General features: G+C 43.7%; 1 protein-coding gene across 1 annotated transcript in view; it reads right to left on the bottom strand.

Moving 5' to 3' along the window:
* SDHB (succinate dehydrogenase complex iron sulfur subunit B) overlaps nt 1-3,147 on the bottom strand; it is a 29,529-nt gene extending 26,382 nt beyond the window's left edge. The window contains exon 1 of the mRNA XM_049772099.1: nt 2,953-3,147. Within this exon, the coding sequence (XP_049628056.1) occupies nt 2,953-3,024 (72 nt within the window). The 5' untranslated portion in view covers nt 3,025-3,147. The remainder of the gene's footprint in view (nt 1-2,952) is intronic.
* Between the last annotated feature and the right edge of the window lie 17,424 nt (nt 3,148-20,571).

Below are 20,571 nucleotides of genomic sequence, written 5' to 3'. Positions count from 1 at the left end.
CGCTCAGAAGTCGCTCCTGGCTTGGGGGACCATATGGGACGCCGGGGGATCGAACCGCGGTCCGTCTCCTAGGCTAGCGCAGGTAAGGCAGGCACCTTACCTCGAGCGCCACCGCCCGGCCCCTTTATTTTTATTTTTTATTTATTTATTTTTTTTGGTTTTTGGGCCACACCCGGCAGTGCTCAGGGGTTACTTCTGGCTGTCTGCTCAGAAATAGCTCCTGGCAGGCACAGGGGACCATATGGGACACTGGAATTCGAACCAACCACCTTTGGTCCTGGATCGGCTGCTTGCAAGGCAAACCCTGCTGTGCTATCTCTCCGGGCCGAGAAATGTGTTTTTATAGCATAGAAAATTCTACAATATCCTATAGTCCCAGGAATATCACACACTCATTTTTTTTTTTTTAACTAGCAAAGAACTTTATTAACCTTAGTTTCCAACTTTATTTCCAGGCTTCTTCGGCTTCTATAGCTACAAAAAATGAATTGTATATAAGCAAAAACTTATATTTGCTGCAGTGTCCAAGGGACTTGAGCTGAAAAATATTAGATCTAAGTCTTATTAGATCATTGAACACAATTTTAAGAGCAGTCATAATATAGAAGAGTAGCTCTCAGTAACTTCTTCAAATTTTGTGTATTTTTTTTTTTTGGAGGGGTCCACACTTAGCAGTGCTCAGAGTTACTCCTGGCTTTGTGCTCAGGAATCACTCGGTGCATTCGGGGGACCATCTGGGATGCTGGAGATTGAACCCGGGGTTGGCCCCGTGCAAGGCAAACGTCCCCTATCCACTGTACTACTGCTCTGGCCCCTTCTTCAAATTTTATCTTCTTTAGAAGTTGACTCAATTCAGTTTGCTTCATTCTTAGAAGCCTCATCAAGATGCCACTTATTACTGAATTTTGGGGGGTGCTACTGTGGATATGACACACTGCACACTACCCCTGGGCTGGGCAGGCTCTTCTATTTCTCTTCCTTTAGGAAGCCCTGTAAGGGCTTTTTCTGAAATCATAACATTGACCTTTGAAACTAGTCTCCTGGGGACCAGAGCTTTAAAACGCTCTCACATTTGCTGGTTCAGCAATTACAAAAGGAACTGGGAAGAAATTAATTGCAATTAACACCCAGAAGACATCATCCTAGGCTTTTTTTTTTTTTTTTTTTTTGGTTTCTGGGCCATCCCTAGCAGTGCTCAGGAGACCATATGGGATGCTGGATATTGAACCTAAGTCAGTCTTGTGCAAGGTAAGCACCCTACTCGCAAGCTAGCACCCTAATCACCCTCGGAGTTCTAATAGGCATTTTTCCTCCCCAATTTCCTCTTACAAAAAGATTATAAAACAATCTATTTAACTTCATATACTGAAAAGTTAGAATGAGAGGAAACAGCACTTAACTAAAACGAGAAATAACTTACATATAACTGCAAAAAGGAGGTAGGAACTATTTTTCTACACTTTATCATATACTCAGATCTATGTCAGGAAGTTCTCATAAAGTACAAACTAATGAGTATAGATCTGAGAAGTAACAGTTCTTTCTTTCTTTTTTTTTTTAAACACATTATAGATGACGGTTTAGGTAATAAGTTTACGATATATAGTGTACAAAGTTACCGCATACCACGGCCACCATTCGAATGGTAGTAATATTATGAACAGGTAAAACACTTATGTTTTGGGGGGTGGGGTGGGGGACCTTCGCTTCAAATCTCCAACAGGACAAGAATCCCTACATGTCCGCTTTACAGAAGCAGTTAGAGGAGCCCTGACCAAAACAAAACAAAACAAAAAAAAACAAGAAAACGATTTGCAAGGACTTCGAAAATCCATAATCCCCCGTGCCCTCAACTTCCCTTTCTCTTCTTCTTTCTTTAAAAAATGCTTATATTTAAAATATTGTGATTTACAAAGTTACTCATAGTTGAGACTTTAGACATACAATGATTAAGGGCCAATTCCACCAATAGTATCAACCTCCCTCCCTCCCATCCCTTTCCCTTCTAAACTATCTCCTTAGAGCAAAGATCGGGGAGCCTGGGAACCCCGTCCAGCACGCAATGCAATAAGGACAGCGGCGTCCTCCAGGCCTGCGGGGTCGATGCTCCAGTCCTTCAGAACCAGCATCCTGGAATAACGACGCAGCTTTAAGAGGGACCTTTGAAGGGGCTGGAGAGATAGCCTGGAGTTGGGTCATTTGCCTTGCATGCACAAGGACGGTGATTCAAATCCCAGCATCCCATATGGTCCCCCCACGAGCCTGCCAGGAGCGATTTCTGAGCACAGAGCCAGGAGTAACCCCGAGCGCTGTTGGGTGTGACCCCCAAAATAAAAAACAAAAAAGAAACAGACCCTGACCTGCAGGATCCCCTTAGGGGAAGGGCCCAGAGTCTGCGGGAGGAGGATCCCTTCCCTTACTCCCTTCCCCATCCCCTTCCCTCAACGCGTCCTGGAGCGCTGCCCTAATTGCACCCCAAATCTTTAAAGCCTTGCAGGAGTCACCTCGCTTCCGTTACTTTGCCCTCAGGCATGTCTTTTCTGCAGAATCCGTAGTTCGGTGCCAAAAAACAGGTTTCGGAACTGCAATGCTTACTTACCTTCGAACTCAGTGGCTTCCACTTGACTTATGACCTTGAGCATGTCCAGGCCTGGCACTGACATTGTTTTTCTTTCAAATAAAGTCCCTGAATCCAGTTTTTTTTTTTTAATTTTTAACTGAGCAATGCACAGGCTGCTGCTTGGAAACCCAGGATGACCTACGGGGTTCTGCTTTGTTTTGCTTTGCAAACCTAAAGGGAGCATCATCAGGGCAGGGCTGGCTGGAAGTGGCGCCTCTGGCCCCAGGCAGGCCTGGCCTTCGTCATCTCAGTTTCCTCCGAGACCTCTCACCTGAGGCTATGGCCGTGACCTTCACGAGCGACTTCTCCCCCTCCCGGGACGACGAACTCACCTGCAGACATGCCCCGCCGAGGGTGGTGGCTGGAAAGCGGCGCCGCAAGGAGAGTGCAGTCACCGCTGCCATCTTGGCTTCTGAAGCCCCGCCCCCTAGCCCCGAGGTTCTTCTCCGCCCGCGTCCCGCCAAGCACCGCGGCACCGAGCCAGGGACCCGCTAGCCGCCCAGGAGCCACCGAGTGCAGCGCCAGGAGGGAGGGAGGGGGGGTGGAGAGAGTCAGCAGGGAGCATGTGCAGTAGCGCTTGAGACCGCGCATGCCCACTCGGCCTCCAGAGTGTTTTAGGCGACCGACCTTGAAGAAGGGGGCGGGGCTTTAGAGGGGCGGCGGGGAAATGGGCGGGGCTCAGAGCGCGAGGTGGCGGGGCCTGATTTTAACCCTTTTCTTTCCAAAAAGTTGTCATCTCCTGAGAGCTGGCAGGACCATCCCAGGATGACGAGCTTGTCATAGAGTGTTAAGTGCAGATCTAGAGAAATGACTACATTAACAGCTACTATGACAATGATAGAGAAATACAATGCCTGTCTTGAAGACAGGCAGAGGGTGGGGGGGGATAAGAAATGGGGGATACAATGTGGTGGTAAAGTTGCACTGAAGTGGGGTGTGCATTTTATGGCTGAAGCCCAATTACCAACATGTTTGTAGATAGAGAAATAGCTACACTAACAGCTATTAGGACAACAATAGAGAGAGAAATACAATGCCTGTCTTGAAGACAGGCAGAGGGTAGGGGGTGGTAAGAAATGGGGGAGTACAATGGTGGTGGGAAAGTTGCACTCGAGAAGTGGGGTGTGCATTTTATGGCTAAAGCCCAATTATGAACATTTTTGTCACCATTGTGCTTAAATAAAATTTTTTTAATTTTAATTTTTTTCTTTTTTGTTTTTGGGCCACACCCAGTGGCACTCCGCGATTACTTCTGGCTCTGCACTCAGAAATTGCTCCTGGCACGCTTGGGGAACCATATGGGATGCCAGGTATGAACCCTAGCAGTCTTGGGGAACCATATGGGATGCCAGGTATAAACCTGGGTCTGTCCTGGGTCGTTTGCGTGCAAAACAAACATCCTATTGCTGTGCTATCATATCACTCTGGCCCTTAAATAAATTATTTAAAAATATTGCTATCTCAGTTGTTTTGTGACTTTCTGTCAGACAGTGTGATTTGCCACTGACTGTCCAGTTTATAGCATAAGAGGGCAAATGGGATTGCTAAAAGAACTGGATATTTCACAGACAAGACCAAGTTGACTTCAGTTCTGCCATCACTCAACCACAAGCCAGTAGATCTAGACAGTCAGGTAAATCAAAGAATGTTAACCAGATATGCCCACATCCTTCATGATACAGACACAAAAACTACAGGCAAGATTAGGCCTCCAGGAGTCAGAGCATTAGCACAGCAGGAGGGCATTTGCCTTGTACACCACTGACCCGGGACAGACCCAGATTCAATCCCCAGCATCCCATATGATCCCCGGAGCCTGCCAGGAGTGATTTCTGAGCCAGAGCCAGTAGGAACCCAAATGCCACCAGATGTGAAAAAAAAAAAAAAAAAAAAAAAAGATTAGGCCTTCAGTGCAGGAAGGACTTGTCCAAGGTGATAAAGGTGATGAACCTTGAAGAGAGGATTCAAGATGAGAAAGTTTCAAGCTATTTCGCAAGACCTCACTCCACACTTTCATTCATGAGGTCACATGACAGTGAGTCAGGTTCCAAACTACGCCTCCCGAAAACTAGCCCTATCCAGCCAATTCTGATCATCTTAATTTTTGCAGTAACACCTAAATGAGCAATGAATTTAGAAACCACAATGTTCTGTCTAGCATACAAGCAAATGGGAAGAGAAGGAAACACATTGCTGAGAAACAAAGTTCTAGCTGACCCAATCCTGGAATAGTTTCTCTGACATTGTCCAAAGGAGCCTCTGGAGCCACTCTAGTTGGACAAACTCACAGGAAGACTATCACACTCTTTTGAGCTTTGCCAGCCTAAATTGTCTTCAGATGAGATGAAGGATGTGGGCACCTTCCATGTGAAGAATTGATAGAGAATTGCTCTTCTTAGAATATTTGGATGCCACTTTTTTTTTTTTTTTTTTTTTTTTTTTGGTTTTTGGGCCACACCCGGTGACGCTCAGGGGTTACTCCTGGCTATGTGCTCAGAAGTCGCTCCTGGCTTGGGGGACCATATGGGACACCGGGGGATCGAACCGCGGTCCGTCCAAGGCTAGCGCAGGCAAGGCAGACACCTTACCTTTAGCGCCACCGCCCGGCCCTGGATGCCACTTTTGAGATGAGCCATTGTCCCTTTTTTAGCCTGCCCAGGTCACCTTGGCCAAAGCTGTCTGAGACCCACAGAAGTGAGACCTTGATTTATGGAGGGGCCCGGGGTGGCAGTGGGCCCATAGTCCCTGTAGTCACACCATCCCGGGGCTTCATGGGGATTTGGGGAGATCAAGGTTATGGAGGAACAAATTCCTGGGCAGCTGCACCTCCGCTCTGAACTTTAGGATTCTAGCAAAGCACCAGCTGCAGATGGCCTGAGAGATTTTTGTGGTTTGCTCCTGATTTGTCTTTCAAGGTTTCCCAGAGGTACAAACCATGGTTTACTGTTTGCTTTTTGCTTGAATAGTCTCTATTGCTTTTCGCCAACAGTCTGATGGGTTGTTCACCTCACCACTTGCAGTATATTTTTATACATTTTTCTTTCTTTCTTTCTTTCTTTCTTTCTTTCTTTCTTTCTTTCTTTCTTTCTTTCTTTCTTTCTTTCTTTCTTTCTTTCTTTCTTTCTTTCTTTCTTTCTTTCTTTCTTTCTTTCTTTCTTTCTTTCTTTCTTTCTTTCTTTCTTTCTTTCTTTCTTTCTTTCTTTCTTTCTTTCTTTCTTTCTTTCTTCTTCTTCTTTCTTTCTTTCTTTCTTTCTTTCTTTCTTTCTTTCTTTCTTTCTTTCTTTCTTTCTTTCTTTCTTTCTTTCTTTCTTTCTTTCTTTCTTTCTTTCTTTCTTTCTTTCTTTCTTTCTTTCCTTCCTTCCTTCCTTCCTTCCTTCCTTCCTTCCTTCCTTCCTTCCTTCTTTCTTTCTTTCTTTCTTTCTTTCTTTCTTTCTTTTCTTTCTTTCTTTCTTTCTTTCTTTCTTTCTTTCTTTCTTTCTTTCTTTCTTTCTTTCTTTCTCTCTTTCTTTCTCTCTCTCTCTCTCTTTCTTCTTTCTTTCTTTCTTTCTTTCTTTCTTTCTTTCTTTCTTTCTTTCTTTCTTTCTTTCTTTCTTTCTTTCTTTCTTTCTTTCTTTCTTTCTTCTTTCTCTCTTTCTTTTCTTTCTTCCTTCTTTCTTTTTCTCTCATTTTCTCTTTCTCTTCCTCCCTCCCTCTCCACCTCTCTCCCTACTTCCTCTTTCTTTTTCTTTCTTTCTTTCTTTCTTTCTTTCTTTCTTTCTTTCTTTCTTTCTTTCTTTCTTTCTTTCTTTCTTTCTTTCTTTCTTTCTTTCTTTCTTTCTTTCTTTCTTTCTTTCTTTCTTTCTTTCTTTCTTTCTTTCTTTCCTTCCTTCCTTCCTTCCTTCCTTCCTTCCTTCCTTCCTTCTTTCTTTCTTTCTTTCTTTCTTTCTTTCTTTCTTTCTTTCTTTCTTTCTTTCTTTCTTTCTTTCTTTCTTTCTTTCTTTCTTTCTTTCTTTCTTTCTTTCTTTCTCTCTCTCTCTCTCTTTCTTTCTTTCTTTCTTTCTTTCTTTCTTTCTTTCTTTCTTTCTTTCTTTCTTTCTTTCTTTCTTTCTTTCTTTCTTTCTTTCTTTCTTTCTTCTTTCTCTCTTTCTTTTCTTTCTTCCTTCTTTCTTTTTCTCTCATTTTCTCTTTCTCTTCCTCCCTCCCTCTCCACCTCTCTCCCTACTTCCTCTCTTTCTTTTTCTTTCTTTCTTTCTTTCTTTCTTTCTTTCTTTCTTTCTTCTTTCTTTCTTTCTTTCTTTCTTTCTTTCTTTCTTTCTTTCTTTCTTTCTTTCTTTCTTTCTTTCTTTCTTTCTTTCTTTCCTTCCTTCTTTCTCTCTCTCTCTCTTTCTTTCTTTCTTTCTTTCTTTCTTTCTTTCTTTCTTTCTTTCTTTCTTTCTTTCTTTCTTTCTTTCTTTCTTTCTTTCTTTCTTTCTTCTTTCTCTCTCTTTTCTTTCTTCCTTCTTTCTTTTTCTCTCATTTTCTCTTTCTCTTCCTCCCTCCCTCTCCACCTCTCTCCCTACTTCCTCTCTTTCTTTTTCTTTCTTTCTTTCTTTCTTTCTTTCTTTCTTTCTTTCTTTCTTTCTTTCTTTCTTTCTTTCTTTCTTTCTTTCTTTCTTTCTTTCTTTCTTTCTTTCTTTCTTTCTTTCTTTCTTTCTTTCTTTCCTTTCTTTCTTTCTTTCTTCTTCCTTCCTTCCTTCTTTCTCTCTCTCTTTCCCTCCCTCCCTCCCTCCCTCCCTCCCTCCCTCCCTTCCTTCCTTCCTTCCTTCCTTCCTTCCTTCCTTCCTTCCTTCCTTCCTTTCTTCCTTCCTTTTCTTTATTTTATTTTTTGTTTTTGGGTCACACCCGGCAGCACTCAGGGCTTACTCCTGGTTCCACGCTCAGAAATCGCTCTTGGCAGGCTCGGGGGACCATATGGGATGCCAAGATTCGAACCACTGTCCTTCTGCATGAAAGGCAAACACCTTACCTCCATGCTATCTCTCTGACCCCAAATTTCTTCATCTATCTATCTATCTATCTATCTATCTATCTATCTATCTATCTTTTTATTTATTGGATTTTGGGTCACACCCAGTGGTGTTCAGGGTTTACACCTTTACTCAGGAATTTTTCCTGGCAGGATCAGTGAAACCATATGGGGTGTGGGGAATTTAACCTGGGTTGGCTGTGTGCAAATGCCTTACATGCTGTACTATTGCTCCAGCTCATATTTTAAGTTTCTTAGTCCTTATATTGGTCCTTTTGGGTTGAAATAATTATCTTCATCTTATTTATTTATTTTTGTTTTGGTGTTTGGGACACTCAGGGGTTACTCCAGGCCTTGCACTCAGAAATAACTCCTGGCAGGCTTGGGGACCATATGGGATGCTGGGGATCAAACCCGGGTAGGCTGTGTGCAAGGCAAACATCCTACCCATTGTGCTATGGATCTGGTCCCTGATCTTCATTTTGTAGATATCTTAAGTTTTTGGGTTACAACAAAGCTGAGCAATCTTGGGTGGAAATTTTTGTTTTTTAGTTTTGTTTTTGGGTCACACCTGATGGTGTTCAGGGTTTACTCCTGACTCTGTGCTCAAGGCTGGCTCAGAGGATTGTATGGGATGCCAGGTATCCATCAAACCTGGACTGATCGCATGCAAAGCAAACACTCTACCTGCTGTACTATTTCTCCAGTCCCTTGGATGAAAATTTTTTTTTGTATGAGTATTTTCTTTCTTAAGGACTGGCAATATAAAAATCTGTTATTAAAAATTAAGCCAGGCAGAAGCCAGAGAGGAGGTATGGGAGTTAAAGTACTTGCTTAGCATACAACAGAACCCAGTTTGATCTCTAGCATCACACTATGATCCTCTAAACACTGCCAGGATACAGTCAGGAGTAGCCCCCAAGCATGACACATGTGGCCCTAAAACTAATTATTTTTAAGCCAGTCAAATTGAGCAGGGGGAGGTTTATATACCAACTTTTTGTGATACTAATGTTAATAAGTTCTGATAAACCACTGCCATCGGGCCAGCCCTAAAACTAATTTTTAAAAACTATAGGAGATAGTTTTTAACTATGGGAGGTTAGAACATATGCTTTGCATGTAGGAGGCCTGGGTTCCATCCTTGGCACTGCTTGGTCCCCTGAGAACTACTGAGAGTGACCCTTAGAGGAGCCCCTGAGTATTGACAGGTATGGCCCCAAAACAAAACAAAAACCAAAACTTGAAAACATTTCATTTGATCATCTGTCATTTGTACAATCAACTATAGTTCTAGTCTCTTGGTTTGGCTATGTGCAAGGCAATTGTCTTCCTTGCTGTGCTCTTGCTCTGGTTCAATAATGTGATTTTTTTTTTCTTTAGGTTTTTGGGTCACACCTGGTGGTGCTCAGAAGTTACTCCTGGCTCTTCACTTAGAAGTCGCTCCTGGCAGGCTCAGGGGACCATAAGGGATGCTGGGATTTGAACCAGGATCCATCCTGTGTTGGCCACGTACAAGGCAAATGCCTTACCGCTGTGCTATTGCTCTGGCCCTTAATGTGATATTTTAAAATTAGTGGTAGCACAGCGGTAGGGTGTTTGTCTTGAATGCTGCTGACCTGGGACAGACCTGATTTGATCCCCAGCATCCCATATGGTCCCCGAGACTGCCAGGAGCGATTTTGGTGGTGGTGGGGGTTTGGGTCACATCCAGCAGTGCTCAGGGATTACTCCTGGCTCTACACTCAGAAATTTCACCTGGGGGCCGGAGAGATAGCATGAAGGTAAGGCGTTTGCCTTTCATGCAGAAGGTCATCGGTTCGAATCCCGGCATCCCATATGGTCCCCCGTGCCTGCCAGGAGCAATTACTGAGCATGGAGCCAGGAGCAACCCCTGAGCACTGCCGGGTGTGACCCAAAAACCACAAAAAAAAAAAAAAATTTCACCTGGCAGGCTCGGGGGACCATCTGAAATGCCTGGATTCATCCATCTGCATGAAAAGCAAACACCCTACCTCCATGCTATCTCTCTGGTCCCTCCAGGAGCTATTTCTGAACGCAGAGCCAAGGGTAACACCTGAGCACCACTGGGTGTGGCCCAAAACAACAACAATCATAAAACATTATAAAAATATCAATTTAAAATATAAAAGTCGGGGCCGGAGAGTAGCATGGAGGTAAGGCGTTTGCCTTTCATGCAGAAGGACAGTGGCTCGAATCCCAGCATCCCATATGATCCCCCAAGCCTGCCAGGAGCGATTTTTGAGTGTAAAGCCAGGAGTTACCTCTGAGCACTGCCGGCCGGCTGTGATCCCAAAACCAAACAACAACAACAACAATAACAAAACAAATAAAACATAAAAGTTAATTGATAAATAATTTAATAATTCAATTAAATTTAGTTAAATTTAATTAATAAATTAATTTAAATTAAAACGTAAAATGTAAAAAATCTATGATGAATTAAAAAATTTTTTTTTGTTTGGAACCTCATTCTGTGGTGCTCAGGGACTACTTTGTTCTAGGCTCGGGTGTTACTTGTGGTGGTATTTGGGGAACCATGCATGTCAGGGGTCGAACCCTAGCCTCTTACATGAAAGGTACGTGCTCGGGCCCGGAGAGATAGCACAGCGGCGTTTGCCTTGCAAGCAGCCGATCCAGGACCAAAGGTGGTTGGTTCGAATCCCGGTGTCCCATATGGTCCCCCGTGCCTGCCAGGAGCTATTTCTGAGCAGACAGCCAGGAGTAACCCCTGAGCACCGCAGGGTGTGGCCCAAAAACAAAACAACAACAACAACAACAACAACAAAAAGAAAGGTACGTGCTCAACATATGATCTCTTTCTCCTGTCCCTGACACATCAAAAATAGTTTTCTCTCCCATTGAAACTTTATTTAAACATCATATTTACAAATGGTTCTTAATATAGTCATCTCAAATATTCAATATTCAAGACCAATCCCACAGCCAGTGTGACCTTACTTCCACCAGTGTGACTAGATACCTACCCACCCATACATTTAAGTGAAAGAGTATATTTATTGGGGTTGGAAAGGTGACTCAAAGGACTGTAGCAAATGTCTTGCAGGCACAAGACCCCCCAAGTTCTATCCCTGGTACTGTATTACCTTCTCTCCCTCCCTGACACTTCTGGTGGCCCTTGTCGCCCAGCAAAGGCCTAAACAAAGAACCATTGTCCTAAGTAGTCTGCCAAATATCACAGGGAGTGACTCCTAGTGCCTCCCTCCCCCAGTACTGTTTAGGAAACCCCAAATAAAAATATTTTAAAGGAAACGGTATTGGCCAAGAAAAATCAGAGGACTGAGTCAGAAAAGGAAATGAACAATCTCTCGAGTTCCTTTTTGTCTTAAGGAAGAACAGAGATTTTCCTTCTTGGACAATTTTATGCAACCTCCTCTATTTCTTAATCTTGCTAACTGCTATTTATTTTACTAGAGTTATAAGCAGTAGAGAACTGGGAAGATAGCTCATAGGGATTGAGTGTTTTTATTTTTTTCAGTTCTAGAGATCAGAGCTCATGCATGCAAGACATGCGCCCTACAGCTATGCCACATCTCTTTCCAGGTTTTTTTTTTTTTCCAGGTGCTTTTTCAGGGACCAGAAATGAAGGAGTGACCATGGGATAGGCTGTGGGGCTTGGATGGACAGAGAACTGGTTAGAGTTCAAATATCCACCTTGTCCAGACTTCTAATTACAGGGATGGGGGTGAGTGAAGGCTGAAACAGGAGACCTGTAGTTGGGGTTTTCAGTCACAAAGACAAAGCTAACTTCTATCCTTTCAGTGGCAGAAAAAGCCTGTTCTGTGGATCAGTGGCTGTGAACTTGCCACCATTGTGAGATTGGTAAATACCTGAGCACCTCCAGATACATTGCAGCTTTCTGGTAGAGGACATTTTTTTCTTCCAAGAAGCAACCTAAACATTTACTGGGAGGCTCTTTAGGGAAGAGGAGATGGAAATAGATGAACTAGACACAGTTGGCAAATCAAACTGAGCACCGCTGACCTGGGATTGGGAAGACTATTCAGTGGTCAGGTGTGGGAATCCATTTGGTCTCTGGTGCCATTGGGTGTAGCATTGGGGGCCTCAGGTATTTTTAGGTGTATCCATGTTGGCCCCCAGGCCTGAAAAATACTGCAAGGTTAGGTGTTTAACTATATGGTTCAGTTGAACAAATTGCTGGGAGTGGACCAGAGCCTTCTGAGCACTGTTTGAGAGTACTCACAATGCTCTTTGGTTCAGATCTCCTCTGGCCCTCACCACAGTTCTGCCTGTAATTGCTTTCAGAGGAACCCTGTTCCCTCTGCTGGGGTCACCAAGATTCCTTTTTTTTTTTTAAATTAATATCTTTATTTAAACACCTTCATTACAAACATGATTGTGGTTGGGTTTTAGTCATGTAAAGAACACCCCCCTTCACCAGTGCAACATAAGGTTCTTTAATATTCTTCAAGATGCCACAAGATGATGAGGGAGTTGCCACTTCTGGCAGCTGCTCCTTTAGAGAGCTTCCTGTCTATTTGGTCCTATGCAGGGCCTATACTTCGGATATATTTTATCTCCCTAATTATTCAGCAGCTAGGGATCCCCCCCCAACTCAGTATTGCTCAGGGGTAATTCCTGGCTCTTTGCTCAGGAATCACTCCTGGCAGGCTCAGGGGACCATATGGGATGCCGGGGATAAAACCTGGATGGCCATGTGCAAGGCAAATACCCTATCCATTGTACTATCATTCCTGCCCATTAGTAGAGATTTTTTGGGGCCGGAGAGATAGCACAGCGGCGGTGTTTGCCTTGCAAGCAGCTGATCCAGGACTTAAGGTAGTGGTTCGAATCCCGGCGTCCCATATGGTCCCCCATGCCTGCCAGGAGCTATTTCTGAGCAGATAGCCAGGAGTAATCCCTGAGTACCGCCGGGTGTGGCCCCAAAACAAAACAAAACAAAAACAAAAACAAACAAAAAAAGTAGAGATTTTTTTTTTTTTTTTTTTTTTGGTTTTTGGGTCACACCTGGCAGTGCTCAGGGGTTATTCCTGGCTCCAGGCTCAGAAATTGCTCCTGGCAGGCACAGGGGACCATATGGGGCGCCGGGATTTGAACCGATGACCTCCTGCATGAAAGGCAAACACTTTACCTCCATGCTATCTCTCCGGCCCCAAAAGTAGAGATTTTTGTTTTTCGTTTAAAGTTAAGACAATTCATCAAAAAGGGTCAATAATTCAACTTTATGGGGCCGGATCTCATATGGACCCCTAGACACACCATGAGTATTTTATTTTTATGAACGAGTAATTCTTGAGCACAGAGGCCAGGAATAAACCCTAAATAGCATCGGGGGTGGCCCAAAAACAAAACAAAAAAAATTCAACTATAGATCACAGAGCTAGGAAACAGTAAACTCTGGAAGGGAGAAGTTGGGTTGTGAGCACTACGTGGAGGCTCAACCCAACCTCATGGGAAGACAGTGATTGCAGTCATGCCCATCTAGCTGCTGCAGGCGGCGCTCTTGCCCCACAGAACACCCCAAAACGCCCTAACTTCTTGTCACCGTGCCCAAAGGGCTCAGCTAAGCCCTCTTCCCTTCAAACCCACCATATAATTAGACTTCTCAAAATATTCTCTGAGTGGGTTTGGGGCAATCATTTGCTACAGACTTCTTTAATTTCATGAGCAGCCTCTATGGAACTCCCGGAGCAAAAAGTTACGAGTAATCCACACTCCAGATGGGGCTGAGTTTCGTATAGCTGAAGTCAGCTCAGCTGCTGGGATTTAGCAAGTGGCCCAAGGCTTTCTGGAAACAGTCACATTGCTAGATAGACCCTATAGCACGACAGACAGACAGACAGACACACACACATACATCCCTTGCCCAGTTTTTTGTTTTGTTTTGTTTTTTGGGGCCACACCGTTTGATGCTCAGGGGTTACTCCTGGCTAAGCGCTCAGAAATTGCCCCTGGCTTGGGGGGACCATATGGGATGCCGGGGGATTGAACAGTGGTCCTTCCTTGGCTAGCGCTTGCAAGGCAGACACCTTACTTCTAGTGTCACCTCTCCGGCACCCCCTTGCCCAGTTTTCTAACCTCTCTGTCTTATTCTCATTTGCCTGCCACATCACCAGTATATTCTCAAGTCAGCATTAAGTTTGGTTTCCTGGATATGTATGAATAATTTGGTTTTCAGAATGTGTGTGGGTGTGAGCTGTGTAAACAGGGTATGCTGACTCTCTTTCCAGCTCAGTCTGAATTTTAAACAACCTTTCCGAAACAGCCATATAAATTAAATATAAAAGAGAAATAATGGGGGGGGGGCTGAAGAGATAGTACAGGAATTAAGGACTTCACATGCAAAAGACCTTGGTTCAAATTCCTGGCACCACATAAGTTTTCACAAGTACCCTTAGGAGTGATTTCTGAGTACAGACAGAACAGTAAGCCCAGCACAGCTAGGTATGACCCCAAAACAACACAATGAAAGAAAATGATGGTTAATTCTTCATTTCTACAGGCTAGATCTTGCCTTGTGGAAACATAACAAATCAGAGTGAGGCAGAAACATTAAAAGTAAATTAACCAGGGGCCGGAGAGATAGCACAGCGGCGTTTGCCTTGCAAGCAGCTGATCCAGGACCAAAGGTGGTTGATTCAAATCCCGGTGTCCCATATGGTCCCCCGTGCCTGCCAGGAGCTATTTCTGAGCAGACAGCCAAGAGTAACCCCTGAGCATCGCCGGGTGTGGCCCAAAAACCAAAAAAAAAAAAAAAAAAAAAAAAAAGTAAATTAACCAGGAGCCGGAGAGATAACACAGCGGTAAGGCGTTTGCCTTAGATGAAGGACAGTGGTTCTAATCCTGGCATCCCATATGGTCCCCCGAGCCTGCCAGGAGCGATTTCTGAGCATAGAGCCAGGAGTAACATCTGAGCACTGCCGGGTGTGACCCCCCCCCCAAAAAAAGTAAATTAAACAGAGGTGGGGTGGGGTGGGGAGTAAAAAGAAATGTGAATTTATTTTAAGAGGCGAGGAGGTGAAGTGGTTAAGCTCAAATTTTATTAGATCAGTTAGTATGTGATCTTGGGCAGGCTACTTAACCTTTTTGTGCCTTGGTTTTCTTTTGTTAAAATTAAGACAAGGGCTGAGAAGAGAGTTTATAGCTTGAAGGACTAGAGTGCTTACTTTTCATCTGGGAACTCCATTGATTCTTTTGGAATAAATGAGCACCAAGCTAGCATCAGCACCCCCAGGTATGACCCCCAAACAATAGCAAAAGCAAAGCAAAACACAAAAAAGTGGGAAAGAGAATTAAAATCACCTTATTGGGAAGAGTAAGTTCTTACTTATATCCAAAAGGAGTGAACTATTAATCTTAAATCGGTGGTAGGATGGCCCATTCCAGAAGGAAAAGAGCAAAAGTAAAGTCAAACTGTGGATTGTTAGAGAGAAGGGATTATGCTAATCAGGATGGGAAACCCTCAGTATAAATAAGATCATGTGGGTTTTAAGCTGCTTAGGAAATTATTTAAAATACATATGTAATTAAATTCTCACTATGTAAAAATTTCAAGCAATATAGATAAAGTTTAAATCCCTTCAGTCACACTGCCTATCGCAGAAATGATAACCATTGTCAGTTTTATGGGATTGCACCCATATCTTTTTCATTTGCATCTTATACTATGTAAGATTCTACAGAAACCTAGGAGTTAGCCTCGATTATTAATTTTTTTTTTTGGGCCACACCTAGCGGTGCTCAAGGGTTACTCCTGGGTCTGTGCTATGGTGCAAAGCAAAGCCCTACCTGCTTGCTATTGCTCCAGCCCCAGCCTGTGGTTATTATTATTATTATTTTTTTTTTTGATGAGATAGAACCTCGAGACTCATGCATACACTGAGCCAAGTCCCCAACCTTAACTCACTTCCTTTTCTGTTTTTTGTTTTTGTTTTTGGTTTTTGGGCCACACCGTTTGACGCTCAGGGGTTACTCCTGGCTATGTGCTCAGAAATCACCCCTGGCTTGGAGGGACCATATGGGACGCTGGGGGATCGAACTGTGGTCCATCCTACGCTAGCACTTGCAAGGCAGACACCTTACCTCTAGCGCCTCCTTCCTGGCCCCAAACTCACTTCCTTTTCTTAACTCCCATAATATGATCTGCTTCAGTTTATGTGCTGTGAAGTACTTAAATGTATTACTTAAATGAAATATTTAAAGGAAGTACTTAAACTCCCTTCCTTCCTTCCTTCCTTCCTTCCTTCCTTCCTTCCTTCCTTCCTTCCTTCCTTCCTTCCTTCCTTCCTTCCTTCCTTTTTTTCTCTTGGGGAGAATGTTGGGACACATCCAGCAGTGCTCAAGTCTTACTCCTGGTTTTATGCTCAGTAGTCATCTTCACAGTGTTCTGGTGGATCATATATGGTGCCAGCTATTGAACTGAGATGGCTATCTGATGGAAGGCAAGCATCTTTGACTATCTTTTTAGCCCCTCCTTTTCAGTACCCCTTCCAGCTGTGCTCAAGAATCACTCTTGGCTATGTGCTCAGGGATCATTCAGAACTGGCTCTGGGGACCATATGAGATGCCGAGGATGGAACCCATGTAGGCTGATGCACAGCAAACACCATACATGCCTGCCTATCACTCTGGTCCCAATACAGCATTTGCCAATCAATCCCCCTTCTCTTTGTTATAGTTGATGATGTTATTACCAGGATTGCACACACACCTAACCATGGGTGCACATTTTCAACTGTGGTGCTCACTGAGGTTCAGCCTCCTTTCGTGGTGATCCTGGTACACTTCTCACTGGGTCAATCTCTCAATTGAGGCACACAAGTCATGATTGTGGTGCTTGCCGAGGGTTGGTGCCATGTTCACACACCTGCTCACCTGAATTTTTACTTCTTGTGGTGCTGGCACATCTTTTTAGTTTTTGTAGTTGTGAGGGTTTTCACCCTTTCTATGTTGTATTTTTTTGGGTCATACCAAGTGGTGCTATTGACTATTTCTGACTCAATGCTCATTGGTTGCTTCTGATACCATTTGAGAGGCCAAGCAGACCTGCATGTCAAACCTGTGTTCAGCTCTTTGATTTATCTTCTTGGTCCTTGTGGTGCTTTTTTCATACACCTGCTGTAATGCTGGTAGCAATTGCTTGTGGCCCTGGGGATTGCAGATGAGTTGCTAGGATCATGCTTAGCACTGGTGGCACCCAGGAGATATGAACTTGTGACCATATGGTTGTAGGCAGGTGTTCTAAGTTCCTGCTCTGTTCCTCTAGAGCTAGAATACCAGATTGGTTATGTGACTGCAGTAGCCCCTGGCCTTCAGGGCATTACCATTGCTCAGATGCTGTGTGATTTCAGTTTAGATCACAGGTACATCTGTGATGACCATTCCTTAAACATGACACACTCTTAAAATCTTTTTTTTTTTTTTTTTTGGTTTTTGGGTCACACCCAGCAGTGCTCAGGGGTCACTCCTGGCTCTACACTCAGAAATCGCTCCTGGCAGGCTTGGGGAATCATATGGGATGCTGGGATTCAAATCACCATCCCTATGCATGCAAGACAAACGCCCTACCTCCATGCTATCTCTCTGGCCCCACTTAAAATCTTTTTTTTTGGCTATACCCAGCAGTGCTCTGTGCTCAGTAATTATTCCTGGCATGTTCTGGGGGAGCAAATAGGATGCCAGGGATTGGTCAGTCATGTACAGGACAGGCTCCCTAACCCTGTATATCTGGCCCCTGTATTTTTCCTTAATTTATCACTCCACCCTTCTCAGTAATTCTTTACTATATTCATTCAGTCACCACCCATCCTAGCTCAAATGAAAACCAGGGTCACTCACGGACACTCTTTTAGATCAAAAAACCTCTGTGTGTGCGCATGATTCTCTCTCTATATATAAAATTTATATTTTTAGGTTCTTTTGGGCCACAACCGGAGATACTCGGGTTATTCCTGGCTATGCACTCAGAAATCACTCCTGGCTTGGGAGACCAGATGGGATTCGGGGAATCGAACTACGGTCTGTCCTGGGTCAGTCGTGTGCAAGGCAAATGCCCTACTGTTTAAATACTTCATTTAAGTTTAAGTACTTCCTTTAAGTACTACATTTAAGTACTTCACAGCACATAAACGCCTTTGCTTTGGCCACTGCATGATTCTATTTTTTGGGACCATATAAATTCCCCCATTCAGCAAACAGTTATGTCTTCTTCATCAGCTCCCTCTTTACTTTCTTCCTCTTTCCTTAGCTAGGCTGACCGTTTTTTGAGGTTTGAGATTATATCTCATGCATGGGGTTTTCCAGGGAGAACAAGTATCCTGATTTTCCCAGTTGGTTTCAGTTTTCACTTGTCTTGGTAGAATTACTTGAGGTACTCCATTTTGTTTGAGTTTAGATAAAACTTTTATAATAATTCTAGTATTTTGGGGGAAGGTGTTGGGTTTTGGGGTCAGTGCTCAGTACCTATTTCTGGTTCTATGCTCAAGGCTCACTTTTGGCAGTGCTGGGGGACCATCTGTGATGGTAGGGATTGAACTTGGTCCACTGTGATCAAGGCAAATTCCTTAACTCTTTACTAGCTCTCCAGTTTCTGATCATTTTTGTTTTACATACAACAGCTGCCTCTTCAAAGTGAGGCCTGAGAGAAAAAGAATAAATGAGTGAAGGCCAGAGTGATAATACAATGAATAGAGCATTTGTCTTGTATACAACTGATCTGAGTTCAATTCCTGGCATCCCAGATGATCCCTCGAGCACTCCATGAGTGCTCTCCAAGTTTAGAGTTAGGTGTAAGCCCTGAGTACCACTAAGCGTGGGCCACATGCTTGAATGTATTTAATTTGCTTTTCCTGATTTAGAAATCTGTCTTATTCTGAGCTGAAGATTAGGAAGCACACACTCTGTTATGTGATTTCACTGTGTGCTTTGTTGCCTTTGACGGGTTTTGTAGGAATCGGACTATAATCTCCAGGCATTTACTTGCCAGGGTTTTCTTAGTACAAAATTTTAATAGAAAATTTAGTAAGCTTAAAAAAAGACTTGGTACAAAGGTGAAGTTGATGAATATGAGAATGACGACTCTTAACTCAGATTAAGGAATTATATCTAGGGCCCGGAGAGATAGCACAGCGGTGTTTGCCTTGCATGCAGCCGATCCAGGACCTAAGGTGGTTGGTTCAAATCCTGGTGTCCCATATGGTCCCCCGTGCCTGCCAGGAGCTATTTCTGAGCAGACAGCCAGGAGTAACCCCTGAGCACTGCTGGGTGTGGCCCCCCCAAAAAAATTATATCTAGGGGCCAGAAAGATAGCACAGTGGTAGGAAGTTTGCCTTGCATGCTACCGACCCAGGAGGGACCCCTTTTCATTCCTGGCATCCCCATATGATACTCCAGCCTACCAGGGGCTATTTCTGAGTGCAGAGCCAAGAGTAACCTCTGAGTGCTGCTGGGTGTGGTCCCAAACCAATCAATCAATCAATCAATCAGTCAATCAAGTTTAAGTAAAAAAAAAAGTTACATCTGGGGCCGAAGAGATAGCATGTAGCTTGGGCATTTGCCTTGCATGCAGAAGGACGGTGGTTCGAATTCCAGCATCCCATATGGTCCCCCGAACCTGTTGGGGGTGGCGATTTCTGAGCGGAGAGACAGGAGTAGCCCCTGAGTGCTACCGGGTGTGACCCAAAAACCAAAACACAACAAAACAAAAAGTTACATCTAAAGTAGTAGTTAAAAACGTAGTTAAAAATTTGTCACACTGGGACCAGAGAAATAGCATGGAGGTAAGGTGTTTGCCTTTCATGCAGAAGGTCATTGGTCGAATCTCGGCATCCTATATGATCCCCCGAGCCTGCCGGGAGTGATTTCTGAGTGTGGAGCCATGAGTAACCCCCTGAGCGCTGGTGGGTGTGACCCAAAAACCAAAACCAAACAAACAAACAAACAAAAGTCTGTCACACTAACACCGTCTTTGCTGGGCTCCTTTGACTTACCCTTAATGAAATAATGCATTATGATCAACTATGTCAACAATACTTATAGCCTTTAATGTTAAAGGAGTTATATAAATTTTGTGGCTTTAGACTGCTTTGTGTACTAAGAAATGTAATAATGTACTACAATCTGGAATCTTGAGGGACAAAGTAAATGTGCATGTGTTTTGTTTTATTTTTCTTGATGTTTTTTGGCTGAAAATTCAAAATTAAGGGGTCAGCAAGGGGATTTTTTTTGGAGAATTCTGTTTATGGATGATTGCCTTCCCACTGTAACTTCACCTTGTCCTTTCTTTGCATCTTTGTCTTCAAATAAAAAAAGAAAAAAAAGTAGCTAAAAATAAAGAATAAAGGGGTTGAAGCAGTGGTGCAGCCGTAGGGCATTTGTCTTGCATGTGGCTGACTTAGGACGGACCACAGTTCGATTCCTTGGCATTCCATATGGCCCTCCAAGCCAAGAGCGATTCTGAGTGCATAGCCAAGATAACCCCTGAGCGTCACCGGGTGTGGCCCAAAAACAAACAAAAAGGAAAAAAGAAAAAAAAAAAAAGAATAAAGAATAAAATGAAATGGTAGAGCTGGAGAGATAGTAGTGAGTTAGTTTGTAAGCAGCCAACCCAGTTTGATCTCTGGCACTACAGATAGGATCCCCCTAAGCTCAGCCAAGAGGGATCCCTGGGGTCAGAGAGAGCACGGTAGGGTGTTTGCCTTTCAAGCAGCCAACCCAAGACAAGTAGTGGTTTGACTCCCAGCACCCATATGGTCCCCTGAGCCTGCCAGGACGATTTCTGAGCAGAGAGCCAGGAGTAACCCCTGAGAGTGTGTGGCCCCAACACCCCCTCCTCAAAAAAAAAAAAAAAAAAAAGAGTGATCCCTGAGCACAGAACCAGGAGTAAGTCCTGAGTACAACTGGGTGTAGTCATCCTCCTAGATACTCTTACCACAACCCCTCAATT

This window comes from Suncus etruscus, chromosome 4 (genome assembly GCF_024139225.1).
Source record: "Suncus etruscus isolate mSunEtr1 chromosome 4, mSunEtr1.pri.cur, whole genome shotgun sequence".
Taxonomy (NCBI): domain Eukaryota; kingdom Metazoa; phylum Chordata; class Mammalia; order Eulipotyphla; family Soricidae; genus Suncus; species Suncus etruscus.
Note: the sequence above shows the minus strand (reverse complement) of the source record. Positions and strands in the feature narration are given on the sequence as shown.